The sequence below is a fragment of the Equus quagga genome, chromosome 18 (genome assembly GCF_021613505.1).
Source record: "Equus quagga isolate Etosha38 chromosome 18, UCLA_HA_Equagga_1.0, whole genome shotgun sequence".
Lineage (NCBI taxonomy): Eukaryota > Metazoa > Chordata > Mammalia > Perissodactyla > Equidae > Equus > Equus quagga.
Window position 1 is genome coordinate 40,093,770 of NC_060284.1, and position 18,493 is coordinate 40,112,262.

General features: G+C 39.5%; 1 protein-coding gene across 2 annotated transcripts in view; it reads left to right on the forward strand.

Annotated features, from left to right (window-relative positions):
• EEIG2 (EEIG family member 2) overlaps positions 1-18,493 on the forward strand; it is a 90,249-nt gene that overhangs the window by 18,773 nt on the left and 52,983 nt on the right. The window contains exon 1 of one of the 2 annotated variants that reach the window (XM_046645862.1): positions 34-278. The exons of the other annotated variant lie outside the window; for it this stretch is intronic. Coding sequence (XP_046501818.1) covers positions 139-278 — 140 coding nt within the window. The 5' untranslated portion in view covers positions 34-138. Of the gene's footprint in view, positions 1-33; positions 279-18,493 lie in introns of those variants that run through there. 2 annotated transcript variants of the gene reach the window in all.

The window sequence follows — 18,493 nt, forward strand, 5'->3', positions numbered from 1 at the left end:
GCCGCGCCCCCGCGCGCAGCTCGCGGCCCTGGCCATGGGGCTGCGGGGGCCCGGGGCTCGGCTGAGCTGAGGCGGCGGCGCCGGGCCGCACGCCCCGTGGGGCCGCCCCCGCACCCCGCCCGCCGGCGTCTGGCTCTCATGATGATGAAGAAGAAGAAGTTTAAGTTTAAGGTGGACTTCGAGCTCGAGGAGCTCTCCTCGGTGCCCTTCGTCAACGGGGTCCTCTTCTGCAAGATGCGGCTGCTGGACGGCGGCAGCTTCACCGCCGAGTCCCCCAGGTAACGCGTCCCCCAGCGCCGCGCTCTCCTCCCGGGCGGCTGCGCCCTCGCCTGCCCCGCGGGGGCTGGTTTGCTGGGCAGCATCTCTTTCCCTGGCCCATTTGCTCCAGGAGGGCGGCCAGCCTCGTGAGCCTCTTTTTCTCTGGGGACCAGGCTGAAATCAGTCAGGAATTTATTGATCTGCACAAAGTGCTTCGCAAATGGGTTCATCTCGGCTGGGCTTGGCTCCTGCCCTCCTGATTCCAGATGGTTCCTGGTATCTGCTCTTCCCTCCTAAATTCTCTAGAAATGGGAGGGGAGCGATGGCCAGAAGGGAGAAGATGCTTCTGGTTTCTCTTAAGACGTTTCCATATTTGTGAAATGCAAAGTAGAACTTGAGCTGTTGTTAAAACAAAAACAAAAATTACCCAAACTGCTCACGTTCCAGCAGCGCCCGCTCTGAACAGAAGCCTGTGCTCAGCATAACTCCTTCTCCCTTGTTGGTTACTCCGGGACTCGGGCGCCTGGGATGCAGCCGGCGTAGGCCTGCTCTGGCTTGACTTGAGTCAAGTGCTCCCCGATAGACGGGACAACCGTCTGCCCCATCAGAAAGCTGCGTCTCCAATTACTCGCTAACACTCGCTCGGTTACCCATCTTGAAGTGGCCACTGGTGACTCGCAGCGTGGAGGACTTAGAAGGAGCGGAGGGCCCAGGCCCTGCCCTCCTTTTGAAATGAGCCCCTGGGCACTCTCAGGGAGAGTCGTTGGCAGGTTCCAGAATGAAGTCAGGAGTGGTAGTTTTCCTTGAGTCATTTCAGGGCTATTGGTGGGTTGACACATTTACCCTAAGGGAAGTTTCCTGAAGAAAATAGAAAATTTACAGAATTTTTTAAATGAACTTTTAAGTTACTGAGATCATGGAGAAAGGTTAACAGTTAATGCTTATTTTGCCTAAACATACTGTCCGTAGACTATTTTTACCCCAAAAATATTCTGCTTTCCTTTTATCTGTCATCCTTATTAATAATGTAAAGAAAATAATGCCAATGGGTTGTGGAATTGGGGCCAGAAAATTGTCCACGGTGGAAATAGCGAAGCCTTTGGAAGCCAGAAAATGTAAATGTCTAGTTGGCCAAAGCAAAGGATATATGAACCACTGTTGGTTCTCAGAATTAAAAAACGGTCAGCCGAGGTTAGTTTTTAAAATTAAACTGTGATAAGAAATCTTCTGTGGATATTCGACTAATTAATTATACTACAATCATTTTTAACACACTGGTAAGAGAACAGTGTAACCTCGAAGAATGTCACAAATATTGTACCAGCTCTTAAGGTGTTGAAAAGCCAAAGCCAATTCCTGAATGTCCAGTAGGAGCGGTGCCCCTTCCTCCACTGCGCCTCTGGCAGTTAGAGTAGCTCTCCTGGGCCACTGGTGACACCTGGTGGTGAGGGTACTTCCCTACTACCTCCTTTCTCCCTCAGATTGTTATTTGGCTTGCTCCTCACGAGTCAGTTACTCTGGCGTTGCAGGCAGTCACTTGTTCAGCAGATATGTATAGGCTGGTCCCTTTAAATATATTATCTTATTTAATTCTAACAAGAAGCCTGTGAGGTAGGGAATTCCTACTTTGTGGATGAATAAACTGAGACTCACAAAGCATAACTGACTTTCCCGAAGTCCCCACATCTAGTAAGTGAAATCTAGTAAGCCAAGATTCTGATCCAGGTCTGTCTGATTTCAAGCTGATCGATGCCAGATAAAGGAGAAGATTGTGTGCCATGCTGAAGAGTTTAGGAATAGGAAACTTCCTAATGGTTTTAACAAGCAAGAGATATAATTTGATTTGTACTTTACAAGGAAAGGAAAAAGCAGAGTATCCTGGGTTAAACTTACCCCCTTCTCCTTGAAGTAAAATTTGATTTTAATCAAGGTCAGTCAGTAAAGTTAAGAACAGTGCTCTGTATAACCAAACAACCAAAAAAACAAAAACAAAAACAAAACAAATGGTTTGCAGGGAAATGATTCATAATAAGGAGACTGTGCCTTTGAAGTTAGGTAGAGGTGCTGATGTAGTGCTCAGAGCAACGGTTTGGAATGAGGCAGATCTGAGCCTAAATACTAGCTCCACCATGGTGCGCCTGGGGGTTGTTATGTAGCCTCTCAAAGCTTCTGTACATGCAAACCACCACTGGACATAGGGCTGTTGTGAAGATTTAGTAAGATAATGTACCTAACACAGTGTTCTGGCACTCAGTTGACCTTTAAAGAGGAGACAAGGAGCTTGTCCAAGAGGGTTCATTTCCTTTAGATGTTATACTTAATTCCTCCATCCTGACGGTTATGGAAGTGTTGATTTGAGAAAGATACCTTATTTTACTAGAAAAAAAAGAAAGAAAACCTGATGGGGCCAGCCTGGTGGCGCAGCGGTTAAATTCGCATGTTCTGCTTCTTGGCGGCCCGGGGTTCGCAGGTTCGGATCCCGGGTGCGGACATGGCACCACTTGGTACCGCATGCTGTGGCAGGTGTCCCACATAGAAAGTAGAGGAGGATGGGCACGGATGTTAGCTCAGGGCCAGGCTTCCTCAGCAAAAAGAGGAGGATTGGCAGTAGTTAGCTCAGGGCTAATCTTCCTCAAAAAAAAAGAAAAAAAGAAAGAAAGAAAACCTGAAATACCTAAAGGATGTGAATCATTTCAAAATTGCATAACTTTTAATTTTTAGATGCCAGTCTGAGCAGTGCATCTCTTATTAAATGCTAGACTTTAATTTTTAAAAAATCACTTTGTGTGCCTTTTATAAATCAAGTATAGTTAACACTGTAACATTTCTCCCATAAAAATAAGAAGTGAACTACAGAGAAAAGGGTTAACATAACAGGTCTGAGACTACTCTCCTTAGAAAGGCCTGCCTACAATGTTGGCCCTTGGCTGGCATCTTGGGACTTGAATGGTCAACAGTCCCCTACACTGATGTAAAACTTTACCTAAGTGATAAGAGTGGCTCACTGTGCCTAGACTACAAACAGTGTGATTTATGCAGAATGCTTTCTGGGAGTCTGGAATTTTGGCATATGCTAGGCAGAGGGTGCTTATGTGACCAGCCCTAAAAACACTTTGGGCTTGCATTTCTACTGGACTTCCCTGGTAGACAACATGTGTGGTCACACTTTGTTGCTGGAGAAATTGTGTTCTGGGTGACTCCCCTTGGAGAAGACTCTTGGAAGCTTGTGCCTGGTTGCCACAGGACTTTGCCCCATGTACCTTTTCCCTTTGCTGATTCTGCTTTGTATCCTTTCACTGTCATAAATCTTAGCCATGAGTGAGACTGTATGCTGAGTCCTGTGAGTCCTCCAAATGGATCGCTGAACCTGGGGGTGGTCTTGGGGACCCCTGAAGCATGAACCTACTTAGTAAAATAATATGCATTTTGTTAGAGAAAAACTTAGAGGTACATAGCAAATTATAAATATATTTGGCTTTGTACAAAAACTAAAGATGCAGATCATTCATTGTTCACCCAGTACTAATTGAGCATTTACTGGGTTTCTAGCTGTCTGGGCTCTGAGAAGTACAACAAACATAAAGGCCATGAGGGAATTACCTCTCGATAATGAAATTAGATCGTAGATGTATAATCGCTTGACAGTAGGAGACAGTATGATTTAGTGCCTAATCAATGGGCCAGACAACAGGAGAGTGTGGTTGAAATTCTGGAAGAAAAGAGTTTATTTACAGCTGTAATGGTTACTGAAAACCATGGGAGCTTTTCAGCTGAGTGTGCTGGGAGGATGAATTTGCACTGACAAGGAAGTGCGCGTGGGAGGACAGCTTGAGCAAGCCATCAATAGGAGTTGATGGAAGATCAGCCTAATTGCAGAGAGAGTTCGTATTGCACAGAAACAGAAGATACAAACTTTGAATGCCATTAAGAAGAGTTTGCTTTCTACTCCTGACGGGATGAAATTCAATCTAAGATTCTTGCACTTAGTCGTAATGTGATTAAAGTGCTATTTACGCTGGCTAGTGGATTGATGCTCTTTGGATCCAAGTGGGGATATATTAGAGATGGCGAGACAAGTTAAGAGGCTATTAAAATAACCCAGGCAGGAGCTAATAAGAACCTGAACTCAGAGGTTTCTCATATAAGTGACTGATGAAATGATAATGCCATGACAAATGTCTTGATGACATAATAGAAGAAGTCAAGAAGAATCTTTGTTTTATTTTATTTTGTTGAGAGGAATATAGTGTATGGTGGGGAAGGATATGAGGAAGTCAATTATATGTTTAACATACTACATTGAGGTGACAGTGAACCTGTAAGCAATTGGAGCCATATTTATTGTGTATTTCTTAGATTCTGGTGTTTTCTAAGAAGACCTGCTTACTGAACTTTTCATCTAGAATGTCCTTAAACCGCTTTGCCCTTTTAAGGATTACTAGTGAGAATTAATGTTAGAAGGATCCAGTTTCTCCTGGGAAACTTTGTCCAGTGAAGAGGTTAGAAAAAAATATAAAGACTAAAAGGTGTCTGTTTGTAATAGATGTTATTTAACTGGTCAGATTTTTACATACTATAGTTAATAAAACATTCAGAAAATACGTTGTATGATTATAGTGATCGAATAAACTGAAGCCAAATTACTGCCTAATAAATATTTTTGAAGACCTTTCAAAAAGACAGAGCATTTCATTATTTAAATCTTTTCAGAGCACTCTTCCTTTGTAAAAACACGTAAATTACTTTTGGGGTTTTATTAGGACTGTCAGAACAGGTTTAATTCCTGGGCTGCTTTAATAAAGGAATAATAGGGAGAAATTTTTCCTGTATTTTTTAGGATTCTCAAATTTGCCTTAATTTGTTCATCTTTTTTTGTGCTCATAGCTGAATGCTTCCTTTTCAGTTTCACATGCGCTTGTGGCAAAAAACCACGTGAACTCAGGGAGTGTCTGGGAAGCTAATGAGCACATCTGTGTATTGGATCTGCCACTTTGTAAACAAGCGGAAGGGATTTTGTCTCTTTGGCCAGAGTACGTCTTCATGTTTTCAAGATTTTGGTTCACTGCATATTGTGTACTTCTTTTTCGTAACTTTTTTCCTTATTGCAAAAGTAACATAGGTTCACGTGGAAAACTTAAGAAATACAAAAGGAAAAAGAAAAGAACACAAGTTGCATATAAACAAACCACCCAGAGGTAATCACTGTTCATATTTTGGTGTATAACCCAGGAGTCTTTATTGGTCTGTACACATACATATGTATATATACACACACGCATCTCCACCCAACACACACTTGGCAAATACTTTTTAAAAAAGAGACCATACTGTATTTGCATGTTTTTTTCACTTGATGTGTCTTCCCATATCATTCAACATTGATCAGGAGCTGCTAAAGTCCATGGAGTTGGATGAGCCACTGAAGGCAGGAGATCACAGTGAACCCCCAGTTCATGCAAAAGAGCAGGGGATCACAAGAGGAGGATTCAGGAAACAAACCATCCAGTTACACACATCCATCCTGAGTTAACAAGAGAAGCTATCACCTTGGCCAATGGCGAGTGTTAGGAGGGCAGCAGACAGGACCAGGCCCGTTTCACCTGGACATTAAAACTCACGTTTTGTTTTGACATCTTCATTCCTATGTGCTTTCAGAAAACCTTTGTCTGTGCAAAGAAAAAAGAATTTTCAAACTTTAAAGGCTGTTGTGGATTTATTTACCCTCAGATTAATGTTGTTATTGTATTAAATCTACCTTTTTGTTTAAAAAAATTTTTTATAAAATTTTTTGACAGATACATACCATTGTACTGTATAGATTTCCATAGTGTATTGAACGAAGCCCCTTTTGAAATAGTCTCTCCTTTGCTTTCTTTTTTGTTGATACTTTTATAAACACGCTACAATGAGCATCCGTATAGCCAAATTTTGTGCACATCCATTATTGTTTATTTAGGATTAAGTCTTAGAAATGAAATTATTGAGTCAAAGGGCATGCAGATTTCTAAGGCTTTTGATAGAATCAACTTGCTATTCAGTGCATTAGATTGACTTTTGAAGATGAAAAAATCACTAATGGTTAGCAAATATAAAAAATAATCAGTGCTAGAAAATGCTGTTTGACCATATGGCACAGAATTCTTTATACCCTGACCAGAAATGGAGTCATCAATTCACATTGTTATAATAAATATAATAATGGTAGCTAACATTTATTGATCATTTTCTCCATGTGCCAGGAACTTTTCTAAGCCTTTACATACTCAAAATAATCTTAGGAGGAAGGTACTATTATTACATTATTACTATTATTACTATGGTTACTACTCTCATTTTATACCTGAGGAAACAGAAACACAAAGAGTTGTCAAAAGTTACACAGCTAGTAAGTGTAGAACTGGGAGGCAGTCTGGCTCCAGAGTACACTCAATTACTAAACTCTCCTGCCTCTCAGATTTTATGTTGTGTGTTCTCATTTTTATATTTTAACAAAATAGGTAAATATATAGTATGACTTTTTCTTCTTCTTCTTCTTCTTTTTTTTTTTTTTTTTTGAGGAAGATTAGCCCTGAGCTAACATCTGCTGCCAATCCTCCTCTTTTTGCTGAGGAATACTGTCCCTGAGCTAACATCCATGCCCATCTTCCTACACTTTATATGTGGGACGCCTACCACAGCATTGTCTGCCAAGCAGTGCCATGTCTCTACCCGGGATCCGAACCGGTGAACCTCGGGCGGTCAAAGCGGAACGTGCGCACTTAACCACTGCACCACCAGGCGGGCCCCAGTATGACTTTTTCTGAATGCCAGTCTCAGAAAACTGGTTTCAATATGTGACACCATCAAACAGGTCACTAGACCTGGCCCATTTAGATTTGCCCCAAGGTTATTGTATATGAAAGATAAGAAAAGAAACATAGTACTCATGTATATACTTTTTTCCCCCCAGGTGTAACTTTCCAATAATAAGTCCTCAAAATTCAGTCTCATTACTGGATAGTTGTATCTTGTGAAAATGTTATTAATGCCACTTTACCCCAGTAAGTTAATATTCACCGTTCTATCACTAAGCCTTGCACAATAGGCGGTTTATAAATATTTATTGAAAGAGTACAGATATTTGGAGAAAGGATTTGTTGTAGTTTTGCTAAGGATCACAGATACACAAAGATCCCCAAATTAAATATATGGGGAAATCACATGGAGAAGTATATGCTATTCTGTGTGCACAGCTTTTAAAGGATTAATGTTCGGTTTAAGGCATCAGCCTTTGAGGAACATTATGATATAGAGATCCAGGGACGTATACTAAGATTCTGAGGAATCTTGAATTATGTTCATAATGGGACTGGGGTAAGTCTAGAGAGAAAATGGTGGTCTTTAAATACTAAAAAAATGAATTTGTATATATATGTGTATTTTACATTCCTAATTTTACTTAATTCTTACAAAATCTCTTTTATAGAGGTGTTACCTCCTATTGGGTTAGGATACATGTCAGGTGCTGTAACACATATGTTAAAAAATAACAAGTGGCTTAAACAAGATAGAAGTTAATCTCTCTCATATAAAGTCCAGGCTGATGTGATAGCTCTGCTCCGTCAAGTTGTCAGGGGCCCTGCCTTTTTATCCTGTTGCTCTGTCATGCCCAGGGTATTGTTCTCATCCGCAGGGACTAAGTTGGCTCACCTCACATCCGAATTCCAGCCACTGGGAAGGAGGAAAGAGGATGGGGAAGTCCCTGTTGCTCACAGCTCTTTGACCAGAAGTTGAGCACAAGGCAACATCCAGCCCCAAGGAAGGCTGAGAAATGTAGTCTTTGCTGGGCACCCATGTGCCAGCAAAAGATTCATTTATGATAAAGAGAAGGAAAGATATCAGGGGACAGTTAGCCTCTGCCACACCTCTCTTTTAGAGATGAGATAGTTGATCCTCAGAAAAGGAACATAGTTTTTTTCAAGGTCACACATCAATTAAGTTAAAGACATTTGAAAGACTGTCCCATGAAAGGGAATAGACTTATGCTGTGTGCCTCAGAGGAGAGAACTAGGACCAGTGGGGAGATGTTAAAGAAGGCGTGTTTCTATTCAGTATAATGGTAGGAAAAAGAATCCCTAACATTTAGAAGAGTTTATTAGTGGATAGGCTACCTCAGTACCCCATCCATTTGTCTAGAAGGTAATCCTTCATTAGAAGGATGGGTGACCTAGATGATTCTTAAGGCACTTTCTAACTCCAAGATTGTTTGATTAAGCTTTCATTTTTGTTTCCTAATACTGCTCTTCCTAAACCTGCAGGCTGGTCAGCTTAAATTAGCCAATGTGTGTGCATTTCTTTCTTCTTAGTACTCCCTCTTTTTCCCATCTCCTCTTCACCCTTGTTTTAGTTGATTCAAATTCCAACCATTCTTCAAGATCTAGATCAAACGTCTCGTGTGCTTTATGTCCACACCTGTGCCAACCTGCACTCCTCCCACTGCTTCCCTCCAACACTTACTACACATCCTACGTCCCTAATAAATGCTAGTTATTTGTTGAATGAATTAGATTTTTCCTCACTGTCCACTGTGATTTCACCTCTCACTCAATTCCCATAGTTCTTGTTTCTACTAGTCATTTCACCCGAATTTGTTCTTTTAATTACCTTTATGAGAAATTTCCATGTGGTGTAAAGTTTGTAGTAGTAAAAATAGATACAAGAAAAGGTAGGAAGAAGTGGTTAGGTTTAGGTGGGGGGTCTTTTTGCGGGGGGAGGGGTGGTCAGGGGAAATGTCATGGAAGAGAATTCCTTAGCAAGGTTTTGGAAAAACGTCTAGCTGAAGAAGGGAATGGAATAAAAGAAGGAAGAGTTTACACAGCAGCAAGGAGAAGAGTTTACACAGCTGGGAGCACTCTGGGTATAGTGAGGTATTACTACTGTCACATAAAGAGAGGGAGAGAGAGTGGTCATTTCAAGGAGTCTCAACTTGCTTTGATACTATGGGATCTAGGGAGCCAGGAGCAGGGGAGTGACTTACACAAAGTTAGTAGCTTGGCTTGGGGCTGGAATTTAAGAGAATTCTCATCTGATGACTTTAGCTTTCTCAGTAGCAACCAAGAAAGGTGGAGTAAGGGACTTGAGGATAATGATAAAAGATCAGAAAAGCTTCTGTAAGGAATGGGAGAGGAAGCTGACCAAAAACAAGACCAAAAGGCCCAACTGAAATTTAAAACATGAATTTTAGTGATGGCAATGTGCGTGTTCATGCGTTTTTCTCTAGCAGTGTTCCTAGGTTTCAGATAGGAGAAAATGGGTGATAGCATTGATTCAGGCTTAGAAGTTTGTTTGTAGGTATGCGGAAAGGCCAAGGAGGCAAGGGAATTAATAGTGTTGGTGAGAAAGGGATTTAAGGAATCGGTTATAGGGTCCACACTTCATGAGGAGAGAAACCAGTCCAAGAAGATAAGTCAGGAAAATATAGAGTGGTTGGAAGATGAAGCCCTCAGTGGCTGTAAAGAAAGGTACGTATGGAAGGAATGAGGCTGTGACAGATTTGATGGGGTAGGAGATGTGCTCAGAGACTGGGATATTAAAGCTTGAGATTCCTTAGGTAGAGCAGTCTAGAGAGTTGGCAAGGTCCAGGGTGTGTGTGTCGCTAAAGTGGTGTGATGATAAGCTTCGGGCAAAGAACTCTGAGTCTAGGGTGTTAGGTTGTTTGCATGGTGTTAAAATAGTCAGTATGATTGCAGGTGTTGGGCTGAAGAGAGAGAGAGATTGAAAAACAGGTACTTCAGTGTGACGTTAACTAGGAGAGGAAGAGTGTGACATAGCCAGATAGCGAGTGCTTCAATCTTTTAAGCCTCAAGCTTGAAAGTAGAATAGTTACAGCCTACAAGTGGCATTGAGGAGTTAGGAAGATGCTGGCTCTGCCTCCTGTGGAAGATGAGGGTGGAGAATAAACATCATCTACCGTACAGGGCTTCAATACAAGTAGTGTCTTCATGAGATAGGCAGGTTTCGGTTAGGCAATGAATGGAGTGTTAAGTGAAGAGGTTGAGAATGTAAGAGCTTGTTTAACCCTGGAACCAGAGTTTCAGCTGTGATGGGAGAATGATTGGGAAAGAGAGCAGCAACAGGAAAATGAATCCGTGAGGAAAAATAGGACAGTAGGAAAGAGCAGACTGGGGATTTATGGAGAATGGGTGACCAGAACTTGCATTTTAGTCTTTTCCTGTGGATTACAGGGATGAGAGGTATACATAGAACATAGAATGGATTTAGGATTTCCAGTATGGTATACAGTCATGTGTTGCTTCACGATGGGGATATGTTCTGAGAAATACGTCGTTAGATTTCATTGTTATGCGAACATCCTAGAGTGATTTACACAAACCTAGGTGGTATAGCCTATATAGCCTACTACACACCTAGACTATGTGACACTAATGTTATAGGACCACTATCATATATATGGTCTGTCATTGACTGAAATGTCGTTATGCAGCACGTGGCTGTAAAATAATTTAGTGTCGTGTCTAAGGCCCAGGTAATACAAGATAGTTTCTCCAGCTGCTACTTCTAGGAGTGCAAGAATGAGGTCATGTTAGGTCTTGCCTTCCACTTCCTAGGAGGCCTTGCCTCCTTTTATTTTCTGTGTCTCTATCTTTCTTTCTGCCTCACACCTCCCTACCTACAAACTTAATCTGCATCTTCACTAGTCTTTTCACTCCCATTTCAGAGGACAAAATATTCTTCCTCTTGTTCAAGGCCAACCCATTTCCCTGTATCTTTGAACCCATCTCCATCTAACTTCTCTCTGTATATATATATATAATTATGATCCAGACTTCGTGAAAAAATAATCTACATTTGCTGTCTCAAGCATTCCTCCTCTTCCCTCAACCTGACACTCTAACCTCCACCCCATCACTCAGTGGAAACCGTCCTTGCTAATAGCATTAGCCATCTCTAATTGTCATTTCTAGTCAGTATTTTCTCATTTGTGCCTTTTTGCTCTATTTGGAATTCTGTGAGAATGATCTATTTCTTGAAACTTGACTATCTTGGCTTCCATAAACCTTATTCTCTGCTTCAACCTCCCACATCTCTGATTCCTTCACTGAATTCTCTGAGGGCATTTTTGCCCACCCGCTTTTATATATATGTGTGTGTGTGTGTGTGTGTGTGTGTGTGTGTGTGTGTGTGTGTGTGTGTATGTATGTATACACACATACTTTGTTTTTAGAGCAATATTCGATTTGCAGCAAAACTGGATGAAATTTACAGAGAGTTTCCATGTACCCCCTGCCTGAACACATACACAGCTTCCCTCCTTTATCAACATCCCACACCAGAGTGGTACATTTGTTACAATTGATGAACCTACATTGACACATCATTATCACCCAAAGTCCATGGTTTGCATTAGGATTCACTCTTGTGTTGTATATCCTATAAGCTTTGACAAATGTATAATGACATGTATCCATCATTATAATATCACGCAGAATTGTTTCAGTGCCCTAAAAATCTGTGTGCCACCTATTCATCCCTCCCTTCTCCTAACCCCAGGCAACCCCTGCTCTTTTTATTGTCTTCGTAGTTTTGCCTCTTCCAGAATGTCATATAGTTGGAATCATACAGTAGGTAGTCTTGTTCAGATTGGCTTCTTTCACTTACTAATATGCACTTAAGTTTCCTCCACGCCTTCATGGCTTGATGGCTCACTTCTTTTTAGCACTGTGAATAGTTTTCTGGTGTCTGAATGTACCACAGTTTATTTATCCATTCACCTTCCGTTCACTATGTGATTCCACTTAGGTGAGGTACCTAGAGTGGTCAAATTCATAGAGACAGAAGGTGGAATGGTAGTTGCTAGGGGTTGGGGGAGGGGAAATGAGGAGTTGTTTAATGGTACAGAGTTTCAGTTTTAGAAGATGAACAGAGCTCTTGGAGATTTGGTGCAGAACAATATGAATGTACTTAAGACTACTGAACTGTACAGTTAAAATGGTTAAGATAGTAAGTTTTATGTTGTGTGTATTTTATCACAATTTTTTAAATAAATAAATACTTCAATCCCCTCAAATTTTGATTAGGCCAAGCCAATTATTTACACATTGGTGTATTCAAGTAAAATGGTTTAACATTAAAAAGAAAGTTTTCTCCTTTTTAAACTTCATAATATAGGTTCATTTTGCCATAGCATTGTGGAGTCCATTCAATTATTCTACTAACTAATATGACTTAATAAAATATAGACATGGGTTTATACAGTAATTAATTTTTATTTAACGGTTTTAGGAAACTCCCTCTCTTTTTTCCTATTTGTGTTTCTGCTTATCTAAGTCATTATTTTTGCTTGTTGTTTAAGTCTTGAGATATATCTTATTTATTGCTCATCAACAAATATCAGCATTTATTGATAATATTATTTCAAGTTTATCTTTTATTAAATATATTACCTTGCAGATAAGTTTATTCTGTGAAAATACTACATATGACATTTACTTTCATCTTGCACATGAGCCCTTTTCATCATCTGAAATGATATGTTCTTCATAATAGTCATTACTGTAAACACAGGTATAAATATAATTTATTTGTTTTTTGTGTGTGAGGAAGATTGGCCCTGAGCTAACATCTGTGCCAGTCTTCCCCTATTTTATGTGGGGTGCCACCACAGTGTGGCTTGATGAGGGGTGCTAGGTCTGCACCTGGAATCGGAACCTGCGAACCCTGGGCCACTGAAATGGAGTGCATGAACCCAACCCCTATGCCACTGGGCCAGCCCCTAAAATATAATTTTTTAGCATCAAGAAGCCTGCAGTTTAGTGGGAGATACTGTCATTGTTAAATGCAGTTTAGGGCAGAGTGACAAAGGTTACAGTAAATGTACAAATAAAATTGTATGGCTGTTCATAGGAGGAAGGGAGCTATTAATTCTGACTGAGAAGGTAGGAAGACTCCTTGGAAGACGCGGCATGTGAGCTCAGCTGCGAAAGTTTAGTAGGATTTAACCAGTAGGAGGAAAATGGGATGAGAGAATGTCAGACATTTCGACTCTAATAACATTTTGACTTGTGTTTATTATTAAAAACCATTTTAAAGAGTAGTACATTAATACTGAATCTTCATCATAAAAGCATTTGCTAGTGCAACCACTTTGAAAAACAGACTGGGAAGTCCACAGATGTTAACCGGTTACCATATGATCTGGGAATTCCACTGGTATACCCAAAAGAAATGAAAACACGGCAACACAAAAACTTGTTCCTGAATTTTCAGGGCAGCATTATTCATAATAGTCAAAGAGTAGAAACAACCCAGTGTCAACTGATGGATGGATAAATAAAATGTAGGATATCCATACAGCGGAATATTATTAGGCAATAAAAAGAAATGAAGTGTGCTACAACATGGATGAAACTTGCAAACATCATGCTAGGTAAAAGATGGCAGTCACAAGAGACCACATATTGTATGATTCAATTTATATGAAAGAAATGTCCAGAATAGGCAAAATCTGCACAGACAGAAAGTAGGTTAGTGGTTGCCCAGGGCTGGGGGGTTGGTGGAAAATGGGGAGTGACTACTGATGGGGTATGAGGTTTCTTTTGGAGGTGATGAAAACTCCCTAAAAGTGATTGTGGTGGTGGTTTCACACTCTGAGTATACTAAAAGCCATTGAATTGTACATTTTAAATGGGTGAATTGTATAGTGTATGAATAATAAAGCTGTTAAGAAAAGCATTTTCTGACAAGACTCCATTAAGCTAATCTAATTAATTCCCTGGAGAATTTTCTATAGAGAACAGTTCATTCTTTCATTTAACAAATACCTGTTGAGTGTCTAATATGTGCCAGGCATTATTTCAGGCAATTGAACTATTTCTATTATTTTTCACTTCAATTTTTATTTTATGAAATTACTTTCCTTGGTGTTTATTCTCTTCTATGTATATTTTACCATGAACATGAATTATAAAACACATGTAAAGATTGTAATATATATCCTAATTTGTGTTAATCTGCCATAATCTGTGTAGTGGCTATTATTTTTATAAAGTCCAATTTTTCAGGATCAGATTTTACATATCGAAATTCTGTTAAGAATTCTTAATTTTTGTGGCAATCTTTATCATGTGTCTTTTTAGCCAGTGAGTTATTTTAGCCAGTTTTATATTTATTATTGCTACCAATAATATTCACTATGGATTGGAAAGACTTGTAGAATTTTTCTTTCTTACCTAGTCTGAGAGAGAATTTTGAGCATTGCCCTCTAGCTCTGTATTATGGTTTATGGAACAAAGCTCTTCATTGTCATAATGTCCTGCTTTGGGATAGAGAGAAACAGACTTGATAAACAGGAGCACAGAACCACAAAAGTGGACAGCGTTGAGAACATGGTGGCTAGATAGCAGAGTGGAATGGACAAGACTGCCTTGGGGGCCGGATTTTGGCAGGCCTTGGATGCCATTCTGTGAAGACTGGATTTTATTCTGTAGGCAATATGACCTTGAACCCTCTTTTTTTTCTGATTCTAAAGTTAATTCAAGATCAGTATAGAAAATTTGGAGAATTCTAAAATTACAAAGATGAAAATGTTACAGGCTATAGATAATCACTGTTAACATTTTGAAAATATATCTTTCCAGTTTCTTCCAATTCATTTTTTACACAGCTGAAGCCAAATTACATGCACAATTTTTTTTTTTTTTTGAGGAAGATTAGCCCTGAGCTAACTTTTGTCACCAGTCCTCCTCTTTTTGCTAAAGAAGGCTGGCCCTGAGCTAACATCCGTGCCCATCTTCCTCTGCTTTATATGTGGGATGCCTACCACAGCATGGCTTGCCAAGTAGTGCCATGTCCGCACCCAGGATCCAAACTGGCAAACCCGGGGCCGCCGAAGCAGAATGTGCGAACTTGACCGCTGTGCCACCTGGCTGGCCCCTACATGCACAATTTTTATCTTGCTTTTTTATTTACTGAACATTATGGTATAAGCATTTTCCACATTATTAAATACTTTAGCATGTTATTTTAATAGTGCCATATGTAATATTCTTTCATGAATGGACTGTAAATTAAGTAACAGTTCTTCTGTTTTGGATATTCCTGTTGTTTCCAATTTATTCCTTCTCTTGCCAATACTGAGCTTTTTCCCATGAGCATCTGACTGTGAGGTGTAAGCAAGGTCTGTGATGATGTATGATAGGCAGCTTAGAGTTTATGTCTGAAACTGAGCGGAGTGGCCAGGATTGCATACCTAGATTTTAAACTAATCCACATGGGCAAGGTAAAGCCAGAGAGAGTATATAGAACTAAACACAAGGGCCAAAGGATAGAAGCTTGGTGGAAAAAGACCTGATTAAGGAAAATGAGCCTCAAACATCGATGAGGAAGGAAGCATCGCAGAAGCTGAGGAAGAAGCTTTCGAGGAGTGCTCAGCTCTGACATCATGTGGAGATGCGAAAGCTGCTCTCTTTATTTGGCAATCAGCAAGTCTTCGGTGAACTTTTTTATTTAATAGTTGAGGTATAATTGATATGTAACATTATATTAGTTTCAGATGTACAACATAATGATTCGATACTTGTATGTATTGTGAAATGATCACCACAATAAGTCTAGTTAACATCCATCACCATATGTAGTTACAAAAGAAATTTTTTTCTTGTGATAAGAAATTTTAAAGTCTACTCTCCTAGCAACTTTCAAATATGCAATGATAATAATAACTATAGTCACCATGCTGTACGTCACATTCCCATGACTTATTTATTTAATAACCGGAAGTGTAGACCTTTGGACCCCCTTCACCCATTTTGCCCAACCTGCACCCTCTGCCTCTGGCAGCCACCAATCTGTTCTCTCTATCTATGAGCTCAGTGTTTTGATTTAGTTTGTTGTTTTTTGAGATTCTACATATAATTGAGATCATACAGTATTTGTATTTCTCTGAGTTATTTCACTTAGCTTAGTACCCTGAAGTTCTATCCATTATGTGGCACATGGCAAGGTTTCATTCTTTTTTATGCCTGAATAATATTCTATTTTGTATATATACCACATTTTCTTTATCCATTCATCCATCAAGGGACACTTAGATTGTTTCCATATCTTGGCCATTTTAAATAATGCTGCAGTGAACACAGGAGTGCATATATCTTTTTGAGTTAGTGCTTTCACTTTTTTCAGATAAATACCCAGAAGTGGAATTGCTGAATCATAGGGTAATTCTATTCTTAATTCTTTGAGGAACTGCCATACTGTTTTCTGTGGTCACTGCACCAATTTACATTGCCACGAGCAGTGCACAAGGGTTCCCTTTTCTCCACATCCTCACCGACACTTGTTATTTCTTGTCTTTTTGATAATAACCATCCTAACAGGTGTGAGGTGATATCTCATTGTGATTTTCATATGCATCTCCCTGATGATTAGTGATGTGAGCATCTTTTCATATACCTCTTGGTCATTTGTATATCATCTTTGGGAAAATGTCTATTCAGGTCCTTTGCCCATTTTTTAATTGGATTTTTTGGGTTTTTGCTACTGAATTGTATGAGTTCTTTATATATTTTGGATATTAACCCCTTATCAGATATATGATTTGCAAATATTTTCTCGCATTCAGTAGATTGCCTTTTTATTCTGTTGATGGTTTCCTTTGCTGTGCAGATGCTTTTTAGTTTGATGTAGTCTCACTAGTTTATTTTTGCTTTTGTTGCCTTTGCTTTGGTGTCAGATCCAAAAAGTCATCACCCAGGCCAATGTCAAGATGCTTACCCCCTATGTTTTCTTCTAGGAGTTTTATAGTTTCAGATCTCATGTTCAAGTCTTTAATGCGTTTTGAGTTCATTTTTGTGTGTGGTGTAAGATAGTCCAGTTTCGTTCTTTTGCATGTGGCTGTCCGGTGGTGAACTTGAGAGAGTAGTTTCACTGGAGTCATAGGAGCAGAACCAGGTTTCGAGGGGTTAGGGAGTGAGCAGGTTGGGAAGCCGCAGAAGCGTTGAGCGCAGTTGTTCTTTTGGGAAGTTTGTTAATGAGGAGAAGGAGAAAAGTGGAATTAGGTAAAAGGGGGAAAACAGGAACAACAATTTTATTTTATATATTTATTTTCAGGATAGAGACTTGAGCATGATTATAGGTTGAGGCAAAAGAATAGTGTAAGAGAAAATGAGGTTACAGGTATTTAAAACGAACCTATGATTGAAAGTCTGTCTGTTATCTTAAAGAAAAATATTTTTTTTTCTGTCCTGAAATCTATTTACTGGTTTCAGAAAAAATTCTCAGACTTTTCCTAATCAAATGCTATTTCCAAGCATTGTGGCTTAGAAACTTGCTTACACATCCAAGACTCATTTTATCCTAATGAAATGAGGACCTACCCATAGTATTGATTTTGGCCTTCATGTGTTTGCTTCATTTCATGTTAGTGAGTCATCACTAACATAGCATTAGAATGGACTCATTTAGTGACATTTTCTTTCCAGTTAAAATTTTATGTTTCCTTGTTCACAGACTGCAAACACATTTCAAAGCAATTTCTGAGAATTCTCTAGTGCTGGTGTCTAAACATAAAGTTTACATTATATCTTCTATTAATACCTTTTGAGGCCAGTTTGGAGTCCCACAAGGTTTTGTATTTTTCAAAGTATCACCTCTGTGTACCATCTTGGACATGAAGGTCTCCCCATTTTAGTCGTTCCTTATGGTTAAGGAATGACTTCCAGAAAGCTCAAATTAATATCTTATTAGACTGTCCTGTGGACATCACTATTTCCTCTATGTACGAGACAGAAAGTTTTAGAAATAACAATCCAGGAAAGTAGTTAGGAAAGATTGTTCATAGTCTTTGCAAAAGAAGGTAATTGGTTACAAAATTTTGCTTGCAGGCTGAATTAGCAAAGAACCTTTTATAAGCAACTGTAAATTACCTTTATAATTTCTGTTAATAGAAATAGAAACTCCATCATTGTTAGGGATACAGATAATATGCATTTGTAATTATGTGTAGTTGAGAGCCGTAAACTTGCTCATTATACCAATAAAATGTAAGCCTTCCTGAAGCAACCAGAACTCAGTAATAACTCTGATATCAGCAATTGCCATTTCTTAATTTGAGAAAATATAAATTAGCACTGATAGTAAGTCAAAATGAATCTGAGAGCTGTTTTTGCTAAGATAACCCATATAAAACCAGCATACAGAATAATTGAGAAGCTATTTTAAATAGTTTTTGCAATTTCTC